We start from the raw sequence: 26,150 nt of genomic DNA, 5'->3' as shown, positions 1-26,150 counted from the left end.
AATTTTATATCATTATAGAATATGAGAATTCTGAGAAACAAAAATTCTTAAAAGATAAGAAAATATTAAATTATTCTTCAATTTGTTTGTTTGCTTTATATATTGCTCTTAATTTTTTTTAGTTTACTTTACTTTTATTTATGTGATTCAAAACAAACATAGCTACTTGTTTAATAATAATTAAAAGAATCTAAAAAATTTTTTTTTTTTTTAATTTATATCAAAGTCTGTAACAATATGAAACGATTAGAGTGTCACAAAGATTCATATTAAGACGCTCAATTTTATGAAGCAAAAGCAAACAAAATAGATATAAAATCATTTCTTAAACAACAATCTCTTACGAATAAATTTTAAAAATCCATTCTGTCTCCTAATTTTATAATTTTGCATAATGCGTTTCTGGTGTAAATTATAGTTAAGCGACAATGTCCATCAATTTTTTAAATATTATTATATTTATAACGTATTTGAAGCAATTTTACATTTGATTTTCTGAATTATGCAATTGTCACACAAAAAAGGTAAGTTATTGCTTATTCAACTAGAAAATAATTGATAGAAGAAAAAAAAAGTAAGTTTTTTTTAACTAAGAAAAATTTTTGATTTGTGGATATTATATTAAATGATTAGATAAATCCAAAAAATATCTGATTTTATTAATTTAAGTTTACTTTCGAGTCTTTAAAAAATATAAAAATAATCTAAAAATACTTTTTTTATTTAAAATATGCTAAATTATTTTGTGAGACTTAAGAACAGTTAATTTATAATTATCATAGCCTTATTCACAAATAAAATTATTTATTTTTAGAAATTATAAAAAATTTTCATGTAAAAATAGTGTATCTACTGATAAACTAAATTGATTTTTTTATCATTAAATATATTCAATAAAATGAGTGTTTTTTATAAAATTAAATACGCAGATGAAAGCAACTTCATCCTTAAATAAACAAATATAATTACCACTAACTTACAGAAAAGTTTTAAAAGTAATAGTTAACCTTATTTTGCAATATTTACCATTCTATTTTACATTAATAATTACTGTTATTTATTAGCTTTTTGGTGGTATATTTATTACACAAACAATATTATATTAATGCGAAATTTTAGAATACTAATTTTTATAATTATTTGAATATTTGATTTATATGTGAATATCTTATCAACAAAAATGAGTTCAGTTTTTAATTAGCGATATATTTGTTAAATCTTTTTCGCTTATTTTTGGAAATAATGTCATTTTTAAAAAAAAATGAATGTCTTAGAAAAAATACCATAAATTAGTCATTTTAAACAAAATTTATGAATTATTTTATTATCAATTTTAGATCAATCTTAGTCTAATAATATTTAAAGAAATAAACAAAATCCAGAAAAAAAGATACTCTAAATCAAAAACATTAATCTATCTATCTAGAATGGCTGGTTTCAAAAAAGTTAATAGCTCCAAATCTGAATATCCTAATTAAAACATACCAAGCCCTTTTACAGTCGGTACTCAGTACAACGAGGAAAAGGAGCAAATGCTTAAAAAGTGCTACGAAAAGTTTTTAGAGTTTCCATTAGAGCATCAACAAAAAATAATCTAAATTATCTAACCTTAACCCCAAGTTGCCATCAAAGAAAGAGATTAAATATTAGATATAATTAATTACTTAATCGAAAAGGATAAGACTATGTCTTAATCTAATGCACGCCAGCGCTTAAATTTGATAGCAAATAAACCGAAATATGAAATAATAATGAGGATTTTTGAAGCAAAATTTGCCCAGATGTCTAAGTCAAAGGAAGAAATGATAAAATTTTGTATGAGGAAAGCCTTTAAATTTGTTTATGATAAAATTGTGAGTGAAAAGAAGTAGAAACTGAATAAGAAGGAACAGAAATAACTTAAAAATGAATATTTTGGAATTACAAACGAAAGTGAGTATGCACTTCCTTTCAGGTAGAAAATGATTATAAAAATTTATTCAGTTATTTCAACTTGGTACTTTTTCTTAAAAATTAAGATCAGCCAGAGAATAAAAATTTAAATTAATTGATTAATTAGATATAAAGATAGATTGATAGATAGTGTGTCCCATAATCAAATAGTAAATTTAATAAATATCTATGGATAAATTATCAAATAAATACTTCAAATTATCTTAACTTAAATATATGAAGGGCTAACCATTTATTAACCCTTGATAGATTTAAAGTTAAATAAATAATTGAATGGTGTACCTATTTAATTTAAGTATAAAGTATAGTATTAGATGCTAGAATGTACATTTTTACTCTTAAACAAAAGACAAAGGGAGAATCTTTTAATTAAATTTTGTTGAAAAATATAATTAAGTTTCCCATTTTAAATCTAATATTCAAAGCTTAAAATTTTTTTCCTATTATCTAGCTAAAAAATAGAGGGATTATAGACGATTATTTAATTTAATTATTAAACCCCAACAAATAATAAATCTGTCTAATTGCATCCTATTCTAACCACCCTCTGTCTGTTTCTAATTTAAATTTTTATTTATTACAACATCTGTAAACTCTCCTGTTATCTTATTTTTTTAGCTCTAATTAATCCACTTAACTTTTTCTCGATCTGATCTTACACAATTATTTAAATTATTTTTTATTTTCATGAATTATTTATTTATACCCTATTACCTTGATCTAGTAAATCAAAACAGTTTAATCTGATTATTCACTCTGGCTGGTCTTTTCCATGAAAGTTTAAAAAACTCATTTTCGTCGGAAATCTTTATTTATTTTTTATTTAAGATTTTTTAAGTTAGTATCTTTTTTTAAAAAATATCTATCAATATTTTTGAAAAATTTATTTAATAATGAAAATTTTTTAAAATTTGAATTTTTTTTATTGAAATAGAGATGATTCAGCAGAAAAGACAATGAATGACGATTTCTTGAAAAAAACATTTGCTCTAAATAATTTCATAAATGATTACAAACTTTTTCTTGGTAAAAATTTTGAATGACTTATATTAATTGTTTACTGCTTTTGCTTATTTCTCAAGTTGCTCAAACAACCAACCAATCAATCAATCAATCAATTGATTAATATTTATTTTCTTATATCTCGTTTTAGTAAAGAATTCAATTATTTGAGTTAGTTAGTTTTAGATTAATATTTTTATTTTCTTCTTCTCTTCGTTGATTACAAAACAATTAAGTCAGTGAGTGAGTGAGTGAGTGAATGATTCAAAGATAAAAATAATAGCTAGCTCTTCAACATATTTTTTTATAATTTAGGAATCCTAATTTTTTTCTTAAGAAATCAAAGAAGCTTTCTTGTTTGAGAAAAAAAATTTAAAAATTAATTACACTTTTATCATCATTATTATAATTTTGTAGTATTACTAACACTAAAAATGATGAATATAATAGCCAAATAAAACTTATTATTCTGTAATTAAGTAAATTGGCTGTGTTAATTATTTATTTATTAATTAATTAATCAGATTCTAAGGAAATACAGCAAAATCAATCAATGTATTATCACAAAAATTATAAATTGATTCATAGTAACTCCAAATTCTATTAATCTATTAAATTTTTTCTAATAGAAAGTTATGATGACATACTTGAAAAAGATAATCAAAAAAAAATTGCAATTCTTGTGGATCAAATACTTGAAACTCCTGACGAAAATTTTGAATAAGTAAACCTAAAATAATATACTGAAAATTTCTAAGCATTTTGTTTGATTTTAAATAAAGATTTTAATTTTAAAATAATTAGGGATTGTTGAAAATAAAAAGGATTCCATGGTCTAGGGAGATATTAGAGTAGACTAAATAGTTGGCCACATTTTTACTGTAAAAATATGGAACAATTAACGAGTAATAAATGAACACTAAACCTAGTCATCAAACCAGCTCCTTGAATAAAGATTCTAATATTATCACGTCAACTGAAGGAATTTTCAATGATTCTAGCTTTAATTTTTAAAATTCTTTAGCAACAAATAATACGCTTAACAAACATAAGCAAATTCTAATTAGTTACGAAGAATTCAAAAAGTTAACCTTAAATTTTTCGAAAAATCCAAATTTCAAAGACCTTGCGACAAATCTTTAGAGAGATTTTAATAAACATAATCAAAGTAACTTAGAATAAGTTAATTTCTATGACACTCAATTTGATTAATAAGCTGAGCAAGTTTTAAAAAATGAACCAGTCGTTTCTAATAACTTAAACGCAAGTTAAAAACAGTTAACTACATCTTTAACAAGCGAATTAAATTAAAATTTGATACTTCAACCAAACAATATTATAAAAGAAAATTAATTGTTGCAATCTCCAGAAATTTTTAGAATTCAAAATGAAAAAAATGTAATAAATGAAATTTTGCTTTATTCAAACATAAAAATACAATAATTAATTTATAAATTAGTTAATCAGATAAAAAATTAATCTATGCTAATAAATATTATAATTTTTTTTATTTAATTTAGCTGAACACAATAACTTGCTAAACAAAAGTCAATCTAGAAAAATCTACTTCGATAAAAGAAGAATTCAATGATACCACCAAAATAAATTCATTTAGAGACAAAACACCTGAACCTGCTCCGTTTAAAGCTTTCTCAAGTACATCGCAATTTAACATATCTCCAATATTCAATTTAAATAGTTTGAGCCAGACCTCAAACCCCTCACAAAAAAATCTTAGCATAAATCAAAATTAATAGATTAATACCATTATAGAATAAAGTACAAATAATATCCCTGCAAATCCATTTAATCTTGTTAGTTTACAAGGGTATATCAACTAAGCACCTCAAACATACCCCTAGGTTTAGTAAAACAATCAAACCTAAAGTATTTTTATAAGCCCATTTTAAAAGCCGAGTAGTAATATTTTATCACCTCTTAATACGACACATCTTACTATTGATTAAAGTAATTAAATTAATCTTAATTAAAACTTGTTCCAAGGAATAGGCCTTAATGAAGCGAGTTAGCAAATAAATCTAAATAATTCTTCAGACAATAATCTTTATCAGTAATCATTGTTACAGCCCAATAATATGAACATCATTGATCAAGATTCGTTTGATACGAATTTTTTAAAGCTATTAATTTAAGTTTATAACGATTATACTTAGCAATAATAATAGCAATAGTAATAAAGCCAAATAAATTTGATGAACTAAGATATATTAGGCTTATAAAGCTTAATTTAACCTTCTAGCTCTACATAAGATTTTTCAATGTAAGATTTATCGATGTAGACAAAATAATACTTGCAATAAAGCAGTAACCAGTTTTTAGCTACCTAGAATTTACTTCCAAGCAATGAGTTTTTTCGGGAAAGAAGCTTGTCTTTCTAGTAAAATTAACAAATGTAACTCTAGCAAAACTTAGGTCAAAACAGTACATTTTCTAGTAATATTTTTTCTAGCTTGGTAAATGATGTTAGTTTGGAAATCCCTAAATAGACTTTGTTAAACCAACAAGAATAAAACCTATTAAAGCGAATCAATCAAAATTCTTAATTTTATTTCCCATTAACAGATTCTCAGGTAATAATTTATTTATTTATTTTATCTTTTAAAAAAACTTATCAATTCCATTTTTTAAATTAGTTAAATATATAAAAATAGCCAGAAAGCATATAAATTAATTAATTTTAGAACAACACTTAAAATGAAGATATTTCACTTAAAGATATTATAAAGAAAGAATAATAAAATACATAAAAAAATTGAGAAAAAGATATATTTTTAGTAGCATCTATGAATTAAATCCATTCATATAATTTAAGAAGTAATATATAGAATATTAGGATAATAATCTAGTTAAAAAACATTATAATAGTTTATTAATCAAATTATTAATATTAATTAAATACCCTTTTTGTTAGGATAATTAATCGTTGTTTAATTTTAATATGTTTATTTTATATTTCTAAATAAGATATTTATTATATTTCCATAAAATTTGTAATCAATTTTTTTTATATGTTTTCAACTAAGTACCTCATATTATTTTGTATTATTTTATTATTTATTTTTTTAATTTTAAATATTTAATCACAATAAAAATTAATTTGAAAAAGTAGTAATATGAAATAAAAATACTAATTTAAAAAGTATTTTTTAATTTTATTAAACAGCAAGTATATAAATATACTTAGTAAGCTTCCAACTAATACATTGGAATATTAGGGTGGCGATCAAAATATCAGTGCACCCTTATTACTACCATATTTGGTATTATTATGGGTTTTATATGGTGTAAAACTGGGTCTTTATGAAATGCTTCAAATAATTATTTAAATTTAATTTATGATCGATAACTTCCAATCACCTTAAATCTGAATTACTTTATTGCTCTATCAATAACACCAATCAGCCAACATTGTGTATTTATTTTTTCATCGTCTAATCCTGTTATATGTGTGAGTAAAGTTTCATCTGTTTCAATGCAATTATATTTCCATTTTCTATTTATTGTTAGTCTGATTTTTTTATAAATTTAAGAGACAATATATTTCTCCAAATTCATTTCTCTTGCCACTTAGCTAACTGCTTCTCTCTTGATAAATGAAATAAAAACAATCTGAAATAGCTTATCTAAATCTTTTTTCATCTCATAGAATATGCTATTATACCTAAGATATCTCTTAACACCATATTCTTGACTCTTCTTCAATTCAGTTATAAGAGATAAAATGTCCTCATAATGTTGAAGGATGATAATTTTTGGTAGATTGATTAGTGGCCAATTAATTAATTCATCTTAACTCTTATGGCTGTTAGATGTTTTGTTTTATTAATCTTGTATTTATTATAAAAAAATTATAATTGAAACACTAACGATTTATTTTTTTAAAGCTATTTAAATTAGAAGAGCATAGTCGAAATGATAAATTTTAATATGAGATAATTTGAGCAAGTAATTTTTGATTGGTTTCTTTTTAATCAAAAAATGTAAGAAAAATACAAAAAATATGAATAAAAAACATAAATAAATTTTATAAATTTCAATGTAAATAATTTCCATGCTATTCAAGGAGTATTGATTAAACATGGTTAATACAATTTATAATGATATTTTAGTCTAAATTGTTCCATATCTCATTAATGATGGCTATGAGATCATCTTTATTCTTTATTTTTTGATTGTAATTGATCTTTTTGAACATTTTTTTCATTGCCATCCATACTAGCTCGATTGGGTTAGTATCAGGGCTCCATGCAAAATTTTATAAAATTTCAATTTTATTAGCTGTAAGCCATTATTGAGTCTGTTTAGAGGTATGACTCTGCGCTCCATCTTAAAATAGGATCCATTATTTTCTTCCATAAGTTCTCTAAGTGAATGGAAGCAAACTCGTTTCTAGGCATTAAATATATGCAAAACTATCTACATTCAAATTTTGTATATAATTCTCCCTTTCGTTATGTGATTATTAAACCCCATACCTTTACTTCCATATTTTTATAGGAAAGCTCTTTTGTTTATTAGAAAAGTTAAGATTCATCTGAATGCCATATTTGCAGTCCATTTTCATTTAATTAACTCTCATCAGAAAACACAATCCTATCAAATTAAATTGCTATAAATTCATTTCTATTGAAATTCTATCATTTTAATTGGTATCATTTATTTAGTTAATGGATGTATGTAACCTTGCCATACTTCTTACCTATTGATTTTAAATATTTCATAACATTTTAGTAACTAATGTGTACTTTTATGGTCAGATTAAAGCTGTTTGGCTACATCATTAGAAGAATACTTCTTACCTTAAAAGTCTTCCGTAACCTATTCTATGCATTCTATAGCCCCCTAATACATTTTTGTGTTTTTTCCTTTTAAATGATTGTTATTTTGTACATTATTTTAAAGTAAGAACTTATGATACACCTTAGAAACAATCCCTTTGCTTGCTAAATTAAATTTATCCTCTACTTATTAAATTGTTAAATAAAAATATTTAACCGAAATTATAATCGCCCCATTTTTATTCTTCACTGAGATAGCCAGAATCCTCCTCAAAATTAGCTTTATCTATAATTTCTTTTTATTTTTCCTAAATTCTTAAATTAATTCAATTTTTCTTATTTTTCTAAACAAACATATTCAAATTACTTTCGTTTTAATAAAAAATATCATCTAAGAAAATAAAATAAAGAGAAAATTAATATTAGACTTAAAATTATATAAAAATATAGTTTTCATTACTAATTTTTCTATTATAGATATTTTTTCCTTAATAAACAATTAAAAAGTTTATTAATATTAATAACATAGAAACGCTCGCCTTATTCTGAGGTCAATTGTAAAGATTTTAGCTTAATCATATTGAATTAAACATGCTTTAATTTATTTTGAAAATTAATTTGTAAATATTCAAAAAAATATGTTAATTTAAATATATTACAACTATCACCATTAAAGACTCTATTAAAAAGTATAAATTAATTTCTAATCTAAAATAGAAAATTAAGAATAACTATCCTTACAAAAAAATATAAGATACCATAACTCTTCATATAATAAGACATTGTTACATTAAGGACGTTTGTTTTTGAAATTATTTGGAATGAATAAAATTATGACTCTAAAATACTAAAATAAATACTGTCGATTCTTAATTCTTCATAAATGAGAAGTTAAAGTATTAAAAAATAATTTAATTTAGTTTAAAAGCTAACTATCTTATATTTATGCTTTAAACTAAAAATAAATAAATTAAATAAATATTAACAAATTCTCTCAAAATTATAAAAATTATTGTATAAATCAGGATTTATTTTACTAAAATAAGATTTAATTTTTTGTTTGGTAGGTATTAATATATTACAAATAAAATTTAACATTTAATGCGGATGATTGTTAAGCAATATTTAAGAGTAAATTTATATAGTTCTATGCATTTTTAATAGTCTGAGGATGAATAAAATATATACAAATAAATAAATAGCATTAATAGATAGAAATTACAATACTAAATACTTAGTATTAAATTTATATTAATATAATATCATTTAAGATAAAATTTCACAATTAAACTTTAATTCAGTTTAAAATTGTTTATAATGTTAAAATCTTTGAATAATTGTATAAGCAAGAAAGAACAAGCACCTTATCATAAATATCATAATTAAAAACTAATTAAAATGGCATAAATAAGTTCTGTTGAAAACATTTTAATGATTCAATGAAATCTTAATGAATTTCTATTTTTAATGCATTAATATAGCTTTTTGAAATCTCTATTGTCATAGATGTTTTTGTAAGTAGGATTGAGTATATATGAAACGCTTACCTGCACAAGAAAAAGAGTCCAGTAAATTTCCATGAAAAGTGTGAATAAAAATAATATCAATAAGTATATGTAAGCATACTTAAAGATGCTCCAGAAACTTTATGCTAGATCAATAATTGTAAAAAATTAGAAAATGATGCATTTTGGCACTATGAAAAATCTTGTAAAAATCCAAATACTGACTCCAAATGTAATAAGTAAATAAATAATCTTTTTTTGTTTTTATTCTAAATCTGCATATGCTCTTCCACCTGCAACAATTATATCACCTTTTTAAAAATAATTAATTCAATATCAAAATCATTTTAGTTTCATATTTTATTTACCGAAATTGTGTAAGATGAAAAAAGCAGTCGACATATTCAAAAGATTGAAAAAAATTGAATAAATAATTATTGCTAAGAACATGAAGTGGTTTAGGCCTGTTTCATATTTTTTGTATTCATCTTATTTTCTTGCTCCAAAAAATAGATCAATTAGTGCATTAACATGAAATGCCAACTAAATCAGATTGAAATATATCATTTAATTTATTATTTGTGGGTCTTCTTAGTTTATATTTGGAAATGACTTTAAAAGATTGTTGCAGCATCCTTTGCCACCAAGCTCGTATGGCATCCATGTTGCTTAATTAAACGTTATTAGTCCAAATAAAGTCATGTGAAAATAGTAAATTGTTTCATATATCCAAAGTATAATTTTATTAGCTCTATGATTCCTTAAAATACCCTTATATTTATTATTCAAATTTTTCACCACCCATTAATAGAATATCTACTTCAAGATTTATTTTGTGAAAGAAAGTAGGCCAATCATAATAATACTAAAGAAAATATAGTTTAATTCAACTGTTTCAATTATTGGCTATTATTCCCTCGACCATTATCTAAAAGAATAAGCTGGCTTGATGAATAAAAAGAAGATCCCTAGTATTATAGCGAGAGCGAATTTAAATGAGGGTTCAAAATCCTTCACTAAAACTCTCTATCGAACTTTTTTCATGATTTTGGAAATATATTTTTACGCTTCTTCTGATTTATTGTTTTATTCTCTCAAAAGATTAATTTGCTGTACTTACTCTTAAATTTTATTGTCAATTAAGCTTTCTGTATAATTGGATTTTTCTTTTTATTTGCCATCATTTGATTTATCATTCCATTTTTAATTATTATTTTTTGAAGAAATTAAAATTTTTCCAAATGAAGAATCTTGCAACACACTAGAAATCATAATGTGATTCATTTATTTGTCTTTATCCACTACTAAAAATTTCTATACTTCTTACTTTTTATGAGCTTTCATTAAACTTCTATTCTTTTCAAATCTAATTTTAAATATAGTTGAACCTGTTGGTTGAAAAATATTAATGATTTATTTATAGTTATTTATCTAAATTAGTAAATAAAGTATTTACTTTTTATCAAAAGATAATTTATGTAATTAAAAAAATTTTGAAAGATTACTTTAAAAATTAAGATCAATAATCGCTAATCAATATTCATCCTAAACAAATAATTACAATATTAACAAGTTCCTAAAGTAGAAAAAATGAAATAATATAAAAATTATCTTTATCAAGCCTAGTATCTTGAGCTCTAAAATTTATAAACATTCAAAACTCTTAAATAATTTTTAGATGGAATAAAATTAGCTAATCAGAACTGACTTGTCTGATATTTTGCTTAGAGGAATGCATCAATTTGTAGATATTAAATATCAAATTAGAGTAGACTTTTATTTGTGGATCATAAACAAGTTCACTTAATAGTAGCTATTTAACAGATATTTATAATCTGTCATTATTAGAACTATTTATTTCAGAAAATATTATCAACTGAGTAAGCTTATTCAGAATATGATCAACCTTAGCATGTTTATAAAATTTAACAAATTTGTACCTCCCCAATTCAAAGCTGCTTGTGAGGGTATATTTTTTTATAAGAAATTTTATTTTATCATTTTTTAATTAAATTAATTAGCTATTTTAAAAATACTAGATCGCTAGTGATCAAGTAAGTAATTTTTTTAATTTGAAAAATAAATTTATTACATTCTTTCCTGAAATTAAAAAATAATTTTTATGATTTTTTCTAAAAATTTGTCAAACTTTTGCATTAATATACAGTAGAACCCAAACCAGTAATAAATTTATGATTAAACAAAATATCAAAATAAAACAATTTAAAATTCTCTCTATTATGTATTTAAATTAACTTAATTATTTCATATAAAGGTTAGAAAAATTATAAAATAAAGAAAAATAATTAATTAAATATTAATTGCTAATTTAAAGAAACACAAAAAATGTAAAAATAAATTTTATAATTAAAAGATAAGTCAATAAAATAATATCTTTTCTATTAATTAAAAACTTTTTAAAACAGTATTTTAATTAATTTATTTAATTTAGCATGTTTTTTCTTAAATAAAATATCATTCATTCATTTTCTTTAATATTATTGTCTTCGTCACTTTCTTCTATATTATACTCTTCTTCCTCTTCATCATCTTGTTGAAATGATAATAAATTTGTATTTTGAGGTTTTGAGGGTGGTAGATTAATTTTTAGCTTTTTCTATAGCTTTTCCTATCCTTCTTTTTCTTTATCATCATCTCTACCTATAACATTTGTAGGCCTTTTTCTTTTAAATATATTAAATCTACCCATGACTGGATCCTTTTATTTTTCTTCTTCAATTTTTTATTTGTTTTTTTCATATTCATTTTGTGCTATGATTTCTTTACCATGCTTTTACTCAGCTTACTTTAATCTCTGATCTTCGAAATAATGGCTGGCTAATTCAAGCAACCATTTTGGATCTACTTCAGAAACTTCTCTCATGTAATACTTTGTTGAAAATACAACTTCAGAATATATGACCCATTGAGGAAAATTTATGTTAAGTATTGAAGTAGGGTGAAGATAAAGAATTTCTTTATTTCTTAAATTTCTATAAGATCCATCAGGTTAAAGTTGTGCAACATTCATAAAGAAAGCTGTAACTAAAGCTCTCAAAATTCCCTCAATATCATCTTCACTATTGTTAACCTTCAATCCCATTCTTTTAACTTATTTGCAAAGCTAATCATGTATTTTAACTGCCATATTTAGGCTTTTTATATTTAGTTTGTGATCGCTACAAAATCCTTGTCTAGCTTGTGAGCTTTTCAGGTGATTAAAGGCTAAAAATATATTGATTAATGTAATATGATCACCTTCTTTAGCTCCTAATTTTTTCTTTTATTTCAAAATAGTAGCTGGATCAAATCCATTGTAAAATACCTAACCTTACAAGCTGAGCATTGAACATAAAACAAGCATTTGTTAACTACATCCAAAATCATCTTTAAAGCTATTCAATAATAGAACCTTTATGTTAATAAAATAAAAATAAATGACTTATTTATTTTTTACTATTTATGAATATTTTAAATTTTGAAAAGGATTTTTAATAAATTAATTTACTCCTAACTTAGTTTCAAGATTAAAATCACATATTTTATGTCCAATTTCTTAAGTAAGATTGCAATATTTATCTATAACCTTTAAAGCAAATAGTTATTCTAATGCTTTTGCATACGCATTTTCGTTAGGCTACTAAAGTAATTCAAAGTTAGTGACATCTCCTACTCCAAGTGTTTTTAACTAGAGAATGAAAGTTGATAAATCACATCTTAATATCTCTGGAGTGCTGTTATCGTATAATTGTACAAACTAATCTTTTGTGCATAATCTATAGCATTCACCTCTTTATACTCTGCCAGCTCTTCCAGCTCTTTATTTAGCAGCAGCTTTGCTTATCGGTACAACAAGAAGGTTTTCAAACCCTCTTTTAAAATCATAATAATTTATTTTGTGAAAAAGGGTATCTATAACATAAACTACTCCACTAATAGTGATACTGGACTCAGCAATGTTAGTTGAGACTATAATTTTTCTAACATATGATTCACTTGGTTTAAAAACCTCCATTTAGTCCTCTAGAGGCAATCCAGAGTAAAGTGGAAGTATTTTCAAATTTTATCTTTCAGCATCCCCAATAAAATTTTTTTAAATGATTTCGATAAAGGCTTCTATTTCTTCTTAACCAGTCAAAAAGATTAAGATATCTCCCTGAACATATTTATTTTCAAACAATTATTAAAATATTTTCATATTTTCAAATAAAATAAACCTTTTTATCAGGAGCTCTTATGATTTCAAGAGTGACTTATACGGCTTTCACAACATAATTTCTTGTAGTTTCTTTAAGGTAATAAATATCTACAGGAAATTGTCTGCCTTCTATGTACAAAATTTACGAAGTGAGGTTAGCAATAACCTAATTTGTTTTAGGATCTGTTACTCTTTCCTAGAAAAAGGTGCTAATACTTTCAGCATCAATAGTAGCACTAGAAATAACTAATTTCAGCTGTGGATTCTTTCTTCTGATTTTTTTTAACAATCCTAACAAGATATCAGTGTTTATACTTCTTTCATGAATATCATCAATCATTAGCACTGAGTATTCACTTAATAAGGGATCATTAAGAATTTAATTTATAAGCATACCATCTGTCATGTATTTGATTTAAGTGAGCTCCTCATCACAATTATCATCGAATCTCACACTATACCCAACTTCTTAACCAATAATACAACCCATTTCTTGAGCAACTCTATTTGCAATACTGATCGCTGCAATCCTTCTAGGTTAACTGACCCCAATTTTTTTACCATTTATAGCATATCCTGCTTCTACCAAATACTGAGGAATTTCTAACATAAAAATAAATTTAAAAAATAATGTAAAATAATGGATTAACTTTTCAAGATAAAATAAGCCATATCAAAAACAAGTTTTGAGCCTTCTCAAAGTGAATATTTTTGTATTTTTTATTTTGATGTGCTTAATTTGAAATATTTTATAACTAATTATGTCTAAAAGTGAATTGTAAATCAAATGATCAATTAATTACTTACTTGTTGTTTTTCCTGAGCCTGTTTCTGCAATTACAACCACACAAGAATAGTTTTCTACGCAATATAAAATCTCTTATTCTATTAAAATACATTTTTTGTTTATTTAAAAGAAAAATAATTATTTTTATTTACTGTGCTATACAATAGGCAATTCTTTAAAGTCCCATTAATCAAAACCCTAGAAACCACCTCTCTCTCCAACTAAAATGTCTTCTTCTTTTCTTTATTTCTTTTATTTCTAAATCTCCTGCCACTATTATTTCTACTATTCTTGACTATTTGCTTAGTTATTGCCAAACTGCTTCTTTTTAAACTCAAATGTCCTCATAAAAATGAACGCAATTTAACTAAATCTCAAACACTAAATTAATTAACAAATAAAAGCTCTACAAATGAAATTTCAATTATCATAATCAAAGATATTTTTTTTGATAAAAACAATAACAAAAAATATCAATCTCAAATAAACTACTAAATAAAACAACAATAATTTGATTTATTTAACAAAAAAAATAATATTTTCAATTATAAAAAACAATTTAGAAAGAAGGAAATTAAAAATATTTTTTTTAATACAAAAGTTTTAAAAATAATTATTTAAGGATTAAAATTTTTTAAGTTTTGTTGCTGTAATTAATTTTTTAAAGCAAAATTGAGAAAATTGATTACTAATGTAAAACATTTATATAATTACAAAACTGAAATTTGTCTTTCTATATTAGGATTGATTGATTTATTTATTTATTTTTAAATTATAAAATATTTTTTAAGGTATTTCAAATATAAATACAACAATAATTGTATTTTGAGGAAGTTTTTACTAAATAAAATTAACATTTTTATTCCTCCCAATTTACTCTACTTGATTTATTTATATATTCTTATTAGATTTATTAAGTATTTTTCAATAGTTTTAATTGGTTTCTGCTGCTACAGTATGCTCATTATTGTTTTGATAATTTTCGTAGTGTATTTCGTGGTCGTAAGTTTCCTCTTGATTATTATTTTTAATAATTTCATTACTGAATTTGCGTGAACTACTCAAAATGTTAGTAGAATCATCTGCTTAGTTGTGGGCATAATTTTGATCTGATAGATTATTATGTTAATATTCTTAATCTTAGTATCTTGGTTCATCTTTTTGATGAGAACTATTTTATTATGTATAAAGTCCGTTTTACTCTTCGTCATTATTGTAGAAAATTTTATAATCGATTTAGTTTTATTTGTTATCTTCTTTTACATGATTATTTATAGGTGAAGGAACAAAAGCATATTCTTATTCTTAATTTTCTTTTAAAGGAGATAACTAGTACTAATTTTCTTACTTTTATGAACTTGATAATGATTTATATGGAGAAGTTTTGAATTAGCTGTTTTCCTCTGTTTTATCATTATATGATTCGTTTTTGGTCATTATCTAGGCTAATAATTCACTTGCCTTGGTGGTGTCTGCACCTTAAATTGTATATACATCTTGAATCTTCATTTGAGATTATACTTCTTTTTGTTTGACTTATTCTGGTTAGTATTTAATCTTTGAGTCATCATAAATATAATGCATAGGCTCAACTACACTGTACTCGTTTTTGAAATCAAAGAACATCTATTCTTCAAAATTAGGTAATTATTTAATAGAAGCATCTATATGAGTAGTTAAGCGATCATTGATCATAAAGCTAACGGTATTTTGGAAAGATTTTTCGAAATACTGCTCTAAAAGATTGCATTTTTCAAATTTATTAGTGTATAATTACTAGGTCAAATACTTGGAATTCTTGCTAAATGAAGAACTATATTCATTTTTATAAACTTGGAAGAAATCTTTACAGAAACCTGTATTAGCATTTTCTAAGAATTTAGTTGAATTCTTTGTGTTCTTTCCAAACTAAAATCTAGTATTAGTTTCATCTGACAATCTCTAAGAATTGAATATACTAAATTTCTCCAGATCATCTACATTGGGGAAAACGCCAGTAGTTATAGAATCTTATTTATCTAACCTAAATATTCCTCCATCTACAGAATCACTTTCATTCATTTGCTATTAGCATGGTCTTAATTCTGAATTAGCTTGCTTGATATAAACACAATTTTCATCTTCACCTAAAAAGTTAACTTAGTTATTTGTTTTCACAGGATATTTAACAACTTTATCAATAATAATTTTTGGTAAATTGACATCCTAATCTATTTAAATGACAACTGCATCTGGGTCTTACATATTTTTTCTACTATCAAGTAACTAAATCCAATCCTAAATAACTTGTAAAGTATTTCTATTAGGTTAATAAAAATCACCTGGCTTTATTTCTTGATATCCCTTAATAAATTTATGATCATCTACAAATTAAGAAAACTGCTCATTGCACTTTAAAAATTTCATGTAGTAATCTTTTGTTTTGTTTGCCTCGTCTAAAGTTTATTCTGTTAATCTCTCTATTAATTATTTTATTTCATAAAAAAACTATTAAAATAAAAACTAAATTGATATTTTAATTTACCTAACAGTACTGATATAACTATAAACATTGTGGTATAAAGATTCAACATAGTGTAGAGCATTAGATGAAAAACATATTAGTTTAATTTATATTCTAAGTAGCCTCTTTTGGAAACTCCTGTTGTTTTTTCAAACTTTGTTAACTCATTAATTATTTAAAATAAAAAAAGAATTACTTTTCAAAGGATCAGTGTTTGTTCTCACGAGATCTATCATGAATTAGAATAATGCTAGAGCTTCACCCATTTCAAAGAATATTTTGTCAGTGGGAATAGAAAGAAAATACTATCTCTTTTCTCTTTTATTAACATTAAAGCTAGAATTTTTTTTAGCATAAAGCTTGCTCTTCATTTTGATGTATTAAAAATATTTTCTGATAAATCCATCAATCTTAATAATGCCTATTAAATGTATTTAAAAATTACTATTAATATTTTTGATTGCATAAAACTTTCAATTTTTTTAATTTAAACTCAATCTTAAAGTTCATAAATTTATTTATGTATTTCATTATCTATTAATAAATTAATAATAAATTTTTTTGTAAGTACTAGCTTTATTTCCTTTATTTTAATCTATCTATCTAGTTAATTTCTATCTATTTCTTATTTATTTATTTATTTTTTCTTTGTTTGTTTGTTTTATTGTTTTAAACTGAATATTTATAATTTATTTCCTATTTTCTAAGTAATAGAAAAATTTTTAATTGAAGATTTCATTTATTTTATAGCTTTGTTTTTAGATTAATTTCTATTATTTCCTTGTTCAAATTTTGCTGGATTGTTTTCTTCCTTTTAACTGGAATTTACTTTCAAATTAGTAACTTACAAATAAGGATGGAGCTTGCTTTAAAATCAATATTCAAAATAATTACTATTTCTTGGGTCAGGATCCTTAAAATTTTCAACATGAAGTATATGTATGGTTGCAATATCATTAACAAAGCTTCTATCTTCAACGCAGCGATCCAAAATAATAAGATTTTTAACCAAATAATTCCACTAGTTTTTTGATTCACTGTATTGCATTTTTGATTAAATAAGTTAAAAAGCGACATCTGGACGTGTTTCAGGGTCATTTCCTGCTAAGGTCTAGAGAATCTCTAAAATTTTAGATAAATATTTTTATGCTTTGTTTTGCAAACTTAAATTGCTTATTAAAATCCTTTTCTAATACAAAAAAAGAGAAATTAATCTTATTACGCTGAATATCACTTTCTGCTGGAGGTTCATAATCTCCACTGTAAGTTGCTTAAAGTCTTGCCTAATAATTTGTGTAAATTAAAAAGTTATTCTCATATTTAAATATCTCAATAATCTATCATACTTTTTCAAAAGTAGTCTCAGCATTAAAGGAGAAACAACCTCTAAAACAACCAACTATCATGTTAAATTTATATATATTATTTTCCTAAAAATTTTCCTATCTCTTATTTAGAAAAAATATTAGTTAAAGTTATTATTAATTAATTTATTTATTTATTCAATTAATTAATTTCCTTCTACAAATTAATGTGAATAATGAATGAATGTACTTTATTTCAAACTATATAAACTACCTATGATTGATTGAAAGGTTGATTTATTTCTTTATTATTACTTGTACTGATGATTAATAGATTGACTGATTTATATTCCATTCCAATTTATTTATTTATCATTAATTCATTCATAAAGTGATTGGATTTTAATTTATTTCAAATACTATGAAAATCTTCAGAAATTAAATATGAAATTAATTAATTAGGGCTAAGATAGATGTATGTATAACCAAAATTATTCTAAAATTGATTTGCATATGATAGATAAAAACAGATTATGTAAACATTATTTTACATTAAAATCCAATTAATTGCTAAGAAATAAATTAGATAGATAGATAGATAGATACACAAGTTTTTTTAAATAAAGGAATTTTTGCATCAATTTAAATTTACCATCAAAGAAACTAACTCTCCCTAGCATGTAAATCTTCATAGACCAAAAATCAAATTTCTAATGATGCAATTTTAAATTTTTAACAAACAAACATTACCAATATTTGCAACGAAGTACAAAATTAATCTCTTTATATCAAATATTTTTTTCTATTCCTTAAACTTTTTAATTAATGATATTTCATAATTTACCTATTTAATATAAATTAAATCATTATATTTTCTACTCTTATTCGATTCTATAAAGATTTATTCTTTTTAAATCCAAATTAAGATGATTTAAACATGTTTCTAATTCTAAATCATTTAACATATATTGTTAAAAACAGGCTATCATAAGTTTTCACAGTAAAAAAAATAGAGCATTGCTTGTATATTTTAACCTTACGCTATACAATTAAGTTATTTTTATAAATATAAATCAAGTAGTATTAAATAATCAAATTATTTTTCAATTTAAATTTTATTTATATCCTAAATTAAACTCTTTATGATAAGTATTTAACTCACTTGATATATATGAATAAGATTTTAAAATGAAAATAATAAATATTCATACCAAATTATACATTTTAAATATTTTTAATAACTCCTTAGTTAAAATATTAAAAAACAAAATTATTAATAAAATATAATTGAGTTTTTAGTTTATATGATTCATTTATTTCTTGTTTTTATTTTGATTTTTAATAGTTTATAGATATTTTTTGTATATGTTAGTTACTTGGTTAATTACATCAAACTTCAAAATATATTAAATTTTTTAAATTTATTTTTTTGTTTATAAAAAAATAATTGAATTAATTTCATACAAATATCAGAAATTCCACTTAAATAATACAAACAAACAACTCTATTTTTTATACTTTAGTTATTTATTGTAATAAATTAAATTAAAAATTTGATAATTATGTTTTAAAAAAATCATTATTTAATTGTAAATACAATAAATAAAATTCAAAAATTTAAATTATCTCTTATTTTATTTGAAAGAAATTACTTTAATTTTCAAATGCCTTTCAGAGATAGATAAATATAAACATAAAGTATTAATCTTTTGAATAGATAATATTTAAAAAAACTTTAAATTTAGTTTTTAATTGAAATTAAATAAAATATTAAAAAAAATAAACATTTTGAGATGAATCTTAATGTTAACTAAATAAGATAAACTTAATTTGAAAAATTATTTAAATTATCTTTAATAATTAAGAAATTTTTATTTAAATTTATATTTAAAAAAGAAATTTAAAAGAAAAAATTTAAATCTATTTTAATAATTTATATTGATGATTTGATTTTTATTAATTATATTAAAAATTATAAAAAAGGATTTGTAAAGAAATTTATTAAATTTAAATTAGAATTTATAAGAATTCTTCTTTTCTATACAATTTTGAATCCTTTTTAAAAAATATTAAATATTTGAATTATAAAAATTTATTTAATTAAATAATATAAATCATCAATCAGTACTTATTGTAATTTAGGTTAGCAAAAAGTCTATTTTTGACATAAGAAGTTATATTTTAAACAGGTAGGCACAGAGGGAAATAATGGGGCTATTAAAGATTTTAAAGAAAACTAAAGAAAAAGAAAAAGAAATGCGTTTGTTAATTTTAGGTTTAGACAACGCAGGTAAAACCACCATCCTTAAAAAGTTTAATGGAGAAGATATTGATAAAATATCTCCAACTCTAGGATTTAATATAAAAACTCTCCACTATCAAGATTATAAATTGAATGTTTGGGATGTAGGTGGCCAAACAACTATTCGTTCATATTGGCGTAATTATTTTGAATAGACAGATGGACTCATTTGGGTAGTTGATAGTTCTGATAAAATGAGATTAGAAGATTGTAAAAGAGAATTACACAGCCTATTAAAGTAAGAAAAGCTAGTTGGTGCTACTCTGCTTATTTTTTGCAACAAACAAGATATTCAAGGAGCTTTAACATGCCAATAAATTAAAGAATTCCTTGCCTTAGATGACATATCCACAAGACACTGGGGAATTATACCTTGCTCTGCTGTCACTGGAGAAGGACTAATAGAAGGAATAGATTGGATTGTAACTGATATAGCTTCAAGAATTTTTATGATGAATTGATTAGCTCATTTAAAAATCTAAAATATTTTAATAAATAAACTAATTAACTAGATTAAAATATAATTAAATTTATGATTTTTATAAACTTAACTTTCTAATGTAGTAGATATTTATATATATTGCGTATACAGTTTCACCATGCTAAAATTTTATAAATATAAATTATTAGATAAAACTATCAAACTCTTTTGATTTTAAATTGATTTCTACAAGTATGTTTTAAAATATCAAAAATAATTTTATGAATACATTAAAAATTAATAACATTTATCATAATGCTAGCTAGTGTGTAATTTTTAAATTTCGAAAAATCTTTAAATATGTATTATATATAATGTTTTATCATTTTTAAATTTTGTAAATATAATTTATGAATTGAATAAATTTGGTAAAAATAAATAGTAATTAAATCATAGAAACTTTCTATTTTCTATTGATAAATAATATATTAAAAATAAAAAAGCATATTTTATGAATATATTAGAAATAAATATCCTCAATCATCAAACAATAAGTGAGAAATTTTGATTTCGAATGAAAAAACAAGCAAATTTTTTCGATTCAAAAATAAATGACTCCCTACTTGTTTATATTTACTAAAAAAAGTACACAATTATGATTATTTAAAAAAAAATTTAATTAAATATTAGATATATTTATTTTTTTAAGAAATAGATGACTCTAAGAATATTTATAATTTAATTTAGTGTTAATATTTTTCTTTTAAAAAAATCAAAATTCTGAAAAAGAAAATTAATTTGATATTTTTGAAATAATATTAAAATATTACAATATTTAATAAACTGGAATTTTATGCTAAATTATAATAAAAAATGGCTACCTCTCTATTATTGTATAGGCATTTCTTATTGAGAAATTAAGACTATTTTAGATAAAATGATTTGTTAATTATTAAATACTTATAAATTTATTAGATTAGAATTTAAAGGAATTACAAATCTTGGATTCTTTCAAGTTTTTAATCTTAAAAAATTTTAAGGTAAACAGAAAATGATGAATCAATAATAATCGCTGCTTACAAAAACATATTAAAAAAGATAAAAACAAAGATTTCTTAAAATTTAAATTATATATTTTTTTTAAATTAGCTTTCACTGATCATCACAATTTTCTACTTTATTTATAGCAATAATAGGAGTTATCTTTTTCATAAATTATGTGAAGGAAGCACTGTTATAAATATCTGAATAATCTTCTTAAGTTTTTCTTTTTTGGAAGTACTAAGGTGTAGTAAATTACTAATTATTTAAGTAATTATTTCTTTTTCTTATGAAGCTTTTATACTTTTAAACATTCAAATTATTTGATAAGTCTTCCTTGTTTTATTTTTTTAAATTATCATCTTCATTCTTAAATTAACTAAAAGGTTATAGCATTTATGGTGTTGTTGGACTTTTCTAACTAGCAAGCAAATTATTCATCTAACCTTAGTATAGAATAGGTTACAAATTTAATGGTCCTTATTATGAATTTTTCAATTTTATCTATTCGATATGTTGGTCATCTTAATTTTTAACCTGATTGAAGTAAGCATTAAATAAATTAAATTTTTTATCCTGAAATTTTTCAGTTTGAGAGCCTCTTTTGATTGCTTCCTTTGAATTTAAATCTTAGTTTTAGGCATTTTTGACATTTAATTTTGCTTAATCTAAACTTATGTTTGCTTGGAATGATTAAATATATTAACACTACTATTTATCTTTATTTGAATTATCATTAAAATAAGAATTTTGTTCGACAGAACTCTTGTTTACTGTATTGTCCTAAGAATTACGATAGGATTTTTCAATGTTTTCAGGAATTTCATTTAATTCTATTTTAAGATTGTTTTGTTTTTAAAATTCACTTTGTTCTTTAAAATTTGTTTGTTTGATAGTGGCATGTTTATTTTGATAGACTGTGTCTAATTAGCTATGACATTAGACAGATGAGTCTGACAAGTTAGAATTTGAAGAAGACTCAGATGAAGAAAATGAAGAGTCAGATGATTATTAAGAAGCATGAGTAACAGATTTAGATTCTTTAATTTGATTAACTGTTTATGATTATTATTTTTACTAGATCTCTTAAAATTCACAGCTTTTCTATGTTTGTTCTAAACAATTCACTGACACAAATTGTTCAATCTGCATATCTCTTAAACTTGCTTTCTTTTTAATACTACCTTTCGATGAAGAGTTCCTTTTCCCAGATGTTTGAACATTAATAAACTGTATTAAATTTTTTGACTTTCTTTGTCCAAACGTTTATTACAGTGAGTTCTTTCTTGATATATTCACACTTTCGTTTGTTTGATAGTTTTAACCATATGCATTGCATAATCCCTTTATCTTTATATTGTTTGATTGCTGATCAAATAGTTCTTCATGAATCTTCTTTGATGTAATTTCAAAAATATTTTTTGCTTTAACATCAAGCAACCTAATCACTTTCCTATCTTTTCTTTCCAAACACTCTTTATTGCTTATTTCTGTAAAAGCTATCCAAGCTTTAATGGCTTTTTATTAGATACTTTCTTCTTATTTAAGAATTGACCACTCTTATGTCTTAGAATAAGATTTCATTTTTTATGTAGGAGCTTTTTAGAATATGTATTCATTTTTAAGGACAGGTCTTGGAAGATATTCAAACAGCTTTCTTTGATTTTTGTCGAGAACAATCTACTTAAGTTTATCAATCTCTTAAAGTTTCTACACTATGTAGATAATATCAAGTCTTTCATTCACCTTATTTTTTGAAAATTTTAGTTTCTCTATTGCTGTATAAAAGTGCTTATTATTTTTAATTTTATCTTTTGAGCATATCAGCTTTATAAAAATCCATATTTTCTAAAAGAACTCAACCAAGACGATTTTAACACTTATTATTAATCTCTTTTCAAGTCTATCTGCCTCAAAATACTCTCTAAAATTTTATAAGAGATTTTAGTTTTTAAAAAGGCTTTTCTTTTTGATTTAAATCGGAGTATTTAACTCAGAAACATGCATAGAATACACAGAATTTTTTTTACTATCTGTCCCTTAGGTCTTTTTAGCATTTTCGTCTTCGTTATTTTTTGAATACATATAAGAGTTTCTAGAGTTTTTAATATGTAAAATATTTGGTGAAGTAATTGGTTCTTAAGCCTATTATGTTATTTCTTAGCTAGTATCAATTGAATCTTTTTTTTGGCTGTTTGGAAAAAATAATGATCTACTTTTTAATATAGATTGATTGGCGTTTTTATTTGCTGTTTCATCAATTGCTGTTGTAGTTTGCTATATGCAAGTTGACTATTGAAAGGGTTTTTGCTCAGTTTCATTTAATTTGTATTCTTCTTGTTAATCTTTTTACTTATCATCTTCAAACTAAAATACCTCGTTTACAAGCGATGTATAAAATGAGAGTTTTGAAAAAGGCTTTGTTATTGACTTTCCTAAAATTAAAGTCAACTGCAAAAAGCCTCCAATATACGCTAACATTACAGATGCTTTAAAATAACTTCTCTTATTAATAATATAAAATGTTTTTAATATTATATTAATTTATAATAAAATAAATATTGTAACTTCTCAATACTAATAATAAATACCACAATAAATATATCAGAAAAGTTAAAAGGATTAGATTTTAGGTTTTAATCAATAAATATGCTTTCTTTAGTGGAATTTAATGAGAAGTTACAGTAATTAATAAAAAAACTTTCTTTTAAAATATCTTGAGTTTGATAAAAATAAGTAAAAGTTATTATAATTTTAGTAAGCTAAGTTTTTTAATTATTTTAAGGCAATAAATAAATTGTATGACTTGAAACAAACAGCTTTTAAATTAACCAAAATAATGATAATAAATTAGATTTTATTTGTTTATGAATGAATCATTTTTAAATTTTTTTATTAAAAAGGGGTATTTAAATTCTTGTTTTTTAAAAAACTTAATTAAAGGTAAAATGAAATTTAATCCACAAATTTAATTTTTTAGATAAAATTAAAGATTAAAAAATGCGTTCATTAGAATTATTAATGAGCTTGCTAATATTGTTTAGTTATTCATTCTTTTCAAAATAAATTACCATAAAAACCTGCTTAGTTTAATTAACTTAAGTGAAGATATTCAATACCTAGGAGCTACTGCTCAAGTCATTTTTTTTATTGAAATAACAAATATCGCTTATACTCTTAAGGTATTGGTCTTAGTTATCACTAAAATAGATACCTTTATCTGTAGATATTAGTTACTAATTATGCTTTAACTAAATGAATTTTATTTTATCTAGATCTATCCAATCAATTATAGTTCTAGAGTATGTTTATACAGGGTTTTCGTATGATTCAAGAAAAGCCATCTCATCAAGTACTTTCAAGACAACAAGAGAATTAGTAAGCATATCCTTCCAATTGCTGTTTTACTTTATTTCATCTTATATTTCCACTATTATTGATATCTATTTTGCCGTTTCTTAACTGATACCACCTTATATAGTTATAAGATCTGATAATGAGTCTTAAAAAAATGGACATAAATACTCTTCTTTTTTGTTATCAGGTAGTGCAAAAACTTTATCCCAATACTTTAAAAATTATTCATTGCTAGAGCAAGGCATTAAAGGTATTTCAAATTATTTTTCTTCATAATCAGATTAGTTAATTTTTACTCTGGTTGAATAGAAAGCTTTTGCGCTAAACCCTTTGTTAATTAATGTTGAAGATTAATTACTAAAGAGTTGCTCATTTATCTAAAAAACTCCTTAATTAGCCTAACTTAGATGATCCTTGCTAAATATATTAATAGCAAATCCAAACTTAAAGGATTAAGCTTATATAATTTGTCCTGAATTGATGGTATTTATTTAATCTATTGCTGGATTCTATTTGTAGTAAAGTTTAAGCCCATAGTAGATTGTAATCAATACTACAGATATAATTATAAAGAGGGTTACTATTCCACCGCATAAGGTTTTATGAACTTTTCTTTTCTCTAATCTCAATTAAACAGGTTTACCAAAAATATCTAACTTTTTTACAGATCTCTTTAATCCCATTTTTTTAAAGAAATAAACAAATACAAATTTTAGCTGTTTCTTAAGATATTGTTTTTAGTAGAATTAATTGCTCTAAAAATTATAATGTATATTTACATATAGTCATATATTAAGCACCTTAATAATAATTTTTTGTTAATTAACAAGTAATAATGTAGAGTAAAAAAAAAGTATAAAATATACAAGACAAATAGGTGAACAATAACTATTCTAAAACACCAATTTTGATAAAAAATAATTGTTTTAGTTTTGGTTATTGAAAGAAGAAATCAATTAATTTCAATTCAACTAAATG

At 22.9% G+C, this 26,150-nt stretch overlaps 7 protein-coding genes across 7 annotated transcripts; 2 read left to right on the top strand and 5 right to left on the bottom strand. All coding sequences in view use genetic code 6, as the record gives it.

The window, feature by feature from the left end:
• Positions 1 to 1,265: 1,265 nt before the first annotated feature.
• Positions 1,266 to 5,732, top strand: TTHERM_00120960 (hypothetical protein; the record flags this gene model as incomplete). Its single annotated transcript, XM_001010791.3, has 6 exons — positions 1,266 to 1,954; positions 2,888 to 2,979; positions 3,585 to 3,679; positions 3,760 to 4,353; positions 4,476 to 5,546; positions 5,610 to 5,732. The coding sequence occupies 6 exons, from the start codon at positions 1,266 to 1,268 to the stop codon at positions 5,730 to 5,732; spliced, it is 2,664 nt and encodes an 887-aa protein (XP_001010791.3).
• A 1,277-nt stretch (positions 5,733 to 7,009) lies between these two features.
• Positions 7,010 to 7,666, bottom strand: TTHERM_000120959 (DDE family endonuclease; the record flags this gene model as incomplete). The annotated part of the gene is made up of 1 exon (XM_012796262.1): positions 7,010 to 7,666. The coding sequence occupies one exon, from the start codon at positions 7,664 to 7,666 to the stop codon at positions 7,010 to 7,012; it is 657 nt and encodes a 218-aa protein (XP_012651716.1).
• A 1,524-nt stretch (positions 7,667 to 9,190) lies between these two features.
• TTHERM_00120940 (TLC domain protein) lies at positions 9,191 to 10,603 on the bottom strand (the record flags this gene model as incomplete). The annotated part of the gene is made up of 2 exons (XM_001010789.2): positions 9,191 to 9,570; positions 9,628 to 10,603. 2 exons carry the CDS (start codon positions 10,601 to 10,603, stop codon positions 9,191 to 9,193), a joined length of 1,356 nt encoding a protein of 451 aa, XP_001010789.2.
• Positions 10,604 to 11,738: 1,135 nt separating this feature from the next.
• On the bottom strand, positions 11,739 to 14,592 carry TTHERM_00120930 (DEAD/DEAH-box helicase, putative; the record flags this gene model as incomplete). Its single annotated transcript, XM_001010788.1, has 5 exons — positions 11,739 to 12,671; positions 12,768 to 13,415; positions 13,477 to 14,060; positions 14,265 to 14,342; positions 14,397 to 14,592. 5 exons carry the CDS (start codon positions 14,590 to 14,592, stop codon positions 11,739 to 11,741), a joined length of 2,439 nt encoding a protein of 812 aa, XP_001010788.1.
• A 576-nt stretch (positions 14,593 to 15,168) lies between these two features.
• On the bottom strand, positions 15,169 to 18,225 carry TTHERM_00120920 (transmembrane protein, putative; the record flags this gene model as incomplete). The annotated part of the gene is made up of 6 exons (XM_001010787.2): positions 18,094 to 18,225; positions 17,970 to 18,030; positions 17,642 to 17,869; positions 16,944 to 17,168; positions 16,769 to 16,885; positions 15,169 to 16,703 (listed from the first exon to the last, which is right to left on the bottom strand). The coding sequence occupies exons 1-6, from the start codon at positions 18,151 to 18,153 to the stop codon at positions 15,169 to 15,171; spliced, it is 2,226 nt and encodes a 741-aa protein (XP_001010787.2). The 5' UTR covers positions 18,154 to 18,225.
• A 2,034-nt stretch (positions 18,226 to 20,259) lies between these two features.
• Positions 20,260 to 20,814, top strand: TTHERM_00120910 (ADP-ribosylation factor(Arf)/Arf-like (ARL) small GTPase family protein; the record flags this gene model as incomplete). The annotated part of the gene is made up of 1 exon (XM_001010786.2): positions 20,260 to 20,814. The coding sequence occupies one exon, from the start codon at positions 20,260 to 20,262 to the stop codon at positions 20,812 to 20,814; it is 555 nt and encodes a 184-aa protein (XP_001010786.2).
• A 1,112-nt stretch (positions 20,815 to 21,926) lies between these two features.
• TTHERM_00120900 (transmembrane protein, putative) lies at positions 21,927 to 25,855 on the bottom strand (the record flags this gene model as incomplete). The annotated part of the gene is made up of 2 exons (XM_001010785.1): positions 21,927 to 24,320; positions 24,887 to 25,855. 2 exons carry the CDS (start codon positions 25,853 to 25,855, stop codon positions 21,927 to 21,929), a joined length of 3,363 nt encoding a protein of 1,120 aa, XP_001010785.1.
• Between the last annotated feature and the right edge of the window lie 295 nt (positions 25,856 to 26,150).

Source organism: Tetrahymena thermophila (genome assembly GCF_000189635.1).
Source record: "Tetrahymena thermophila SB210 genomic scaffold scf_8254752, whole genome shotgun sequence".
In the NCBI taxonomy this organism is placed as follows: Eukaryota; Ciliophora; class Oligohymenophorea; order Hymenostomatida; family Tetrahymenidae; genus Tetrahymena; species Tetrahymena thermophila.
Note: the sequence above shows the minus strand (reverse complement) of the source record. Positions and strands in the feature narration are given on the sequence as shown.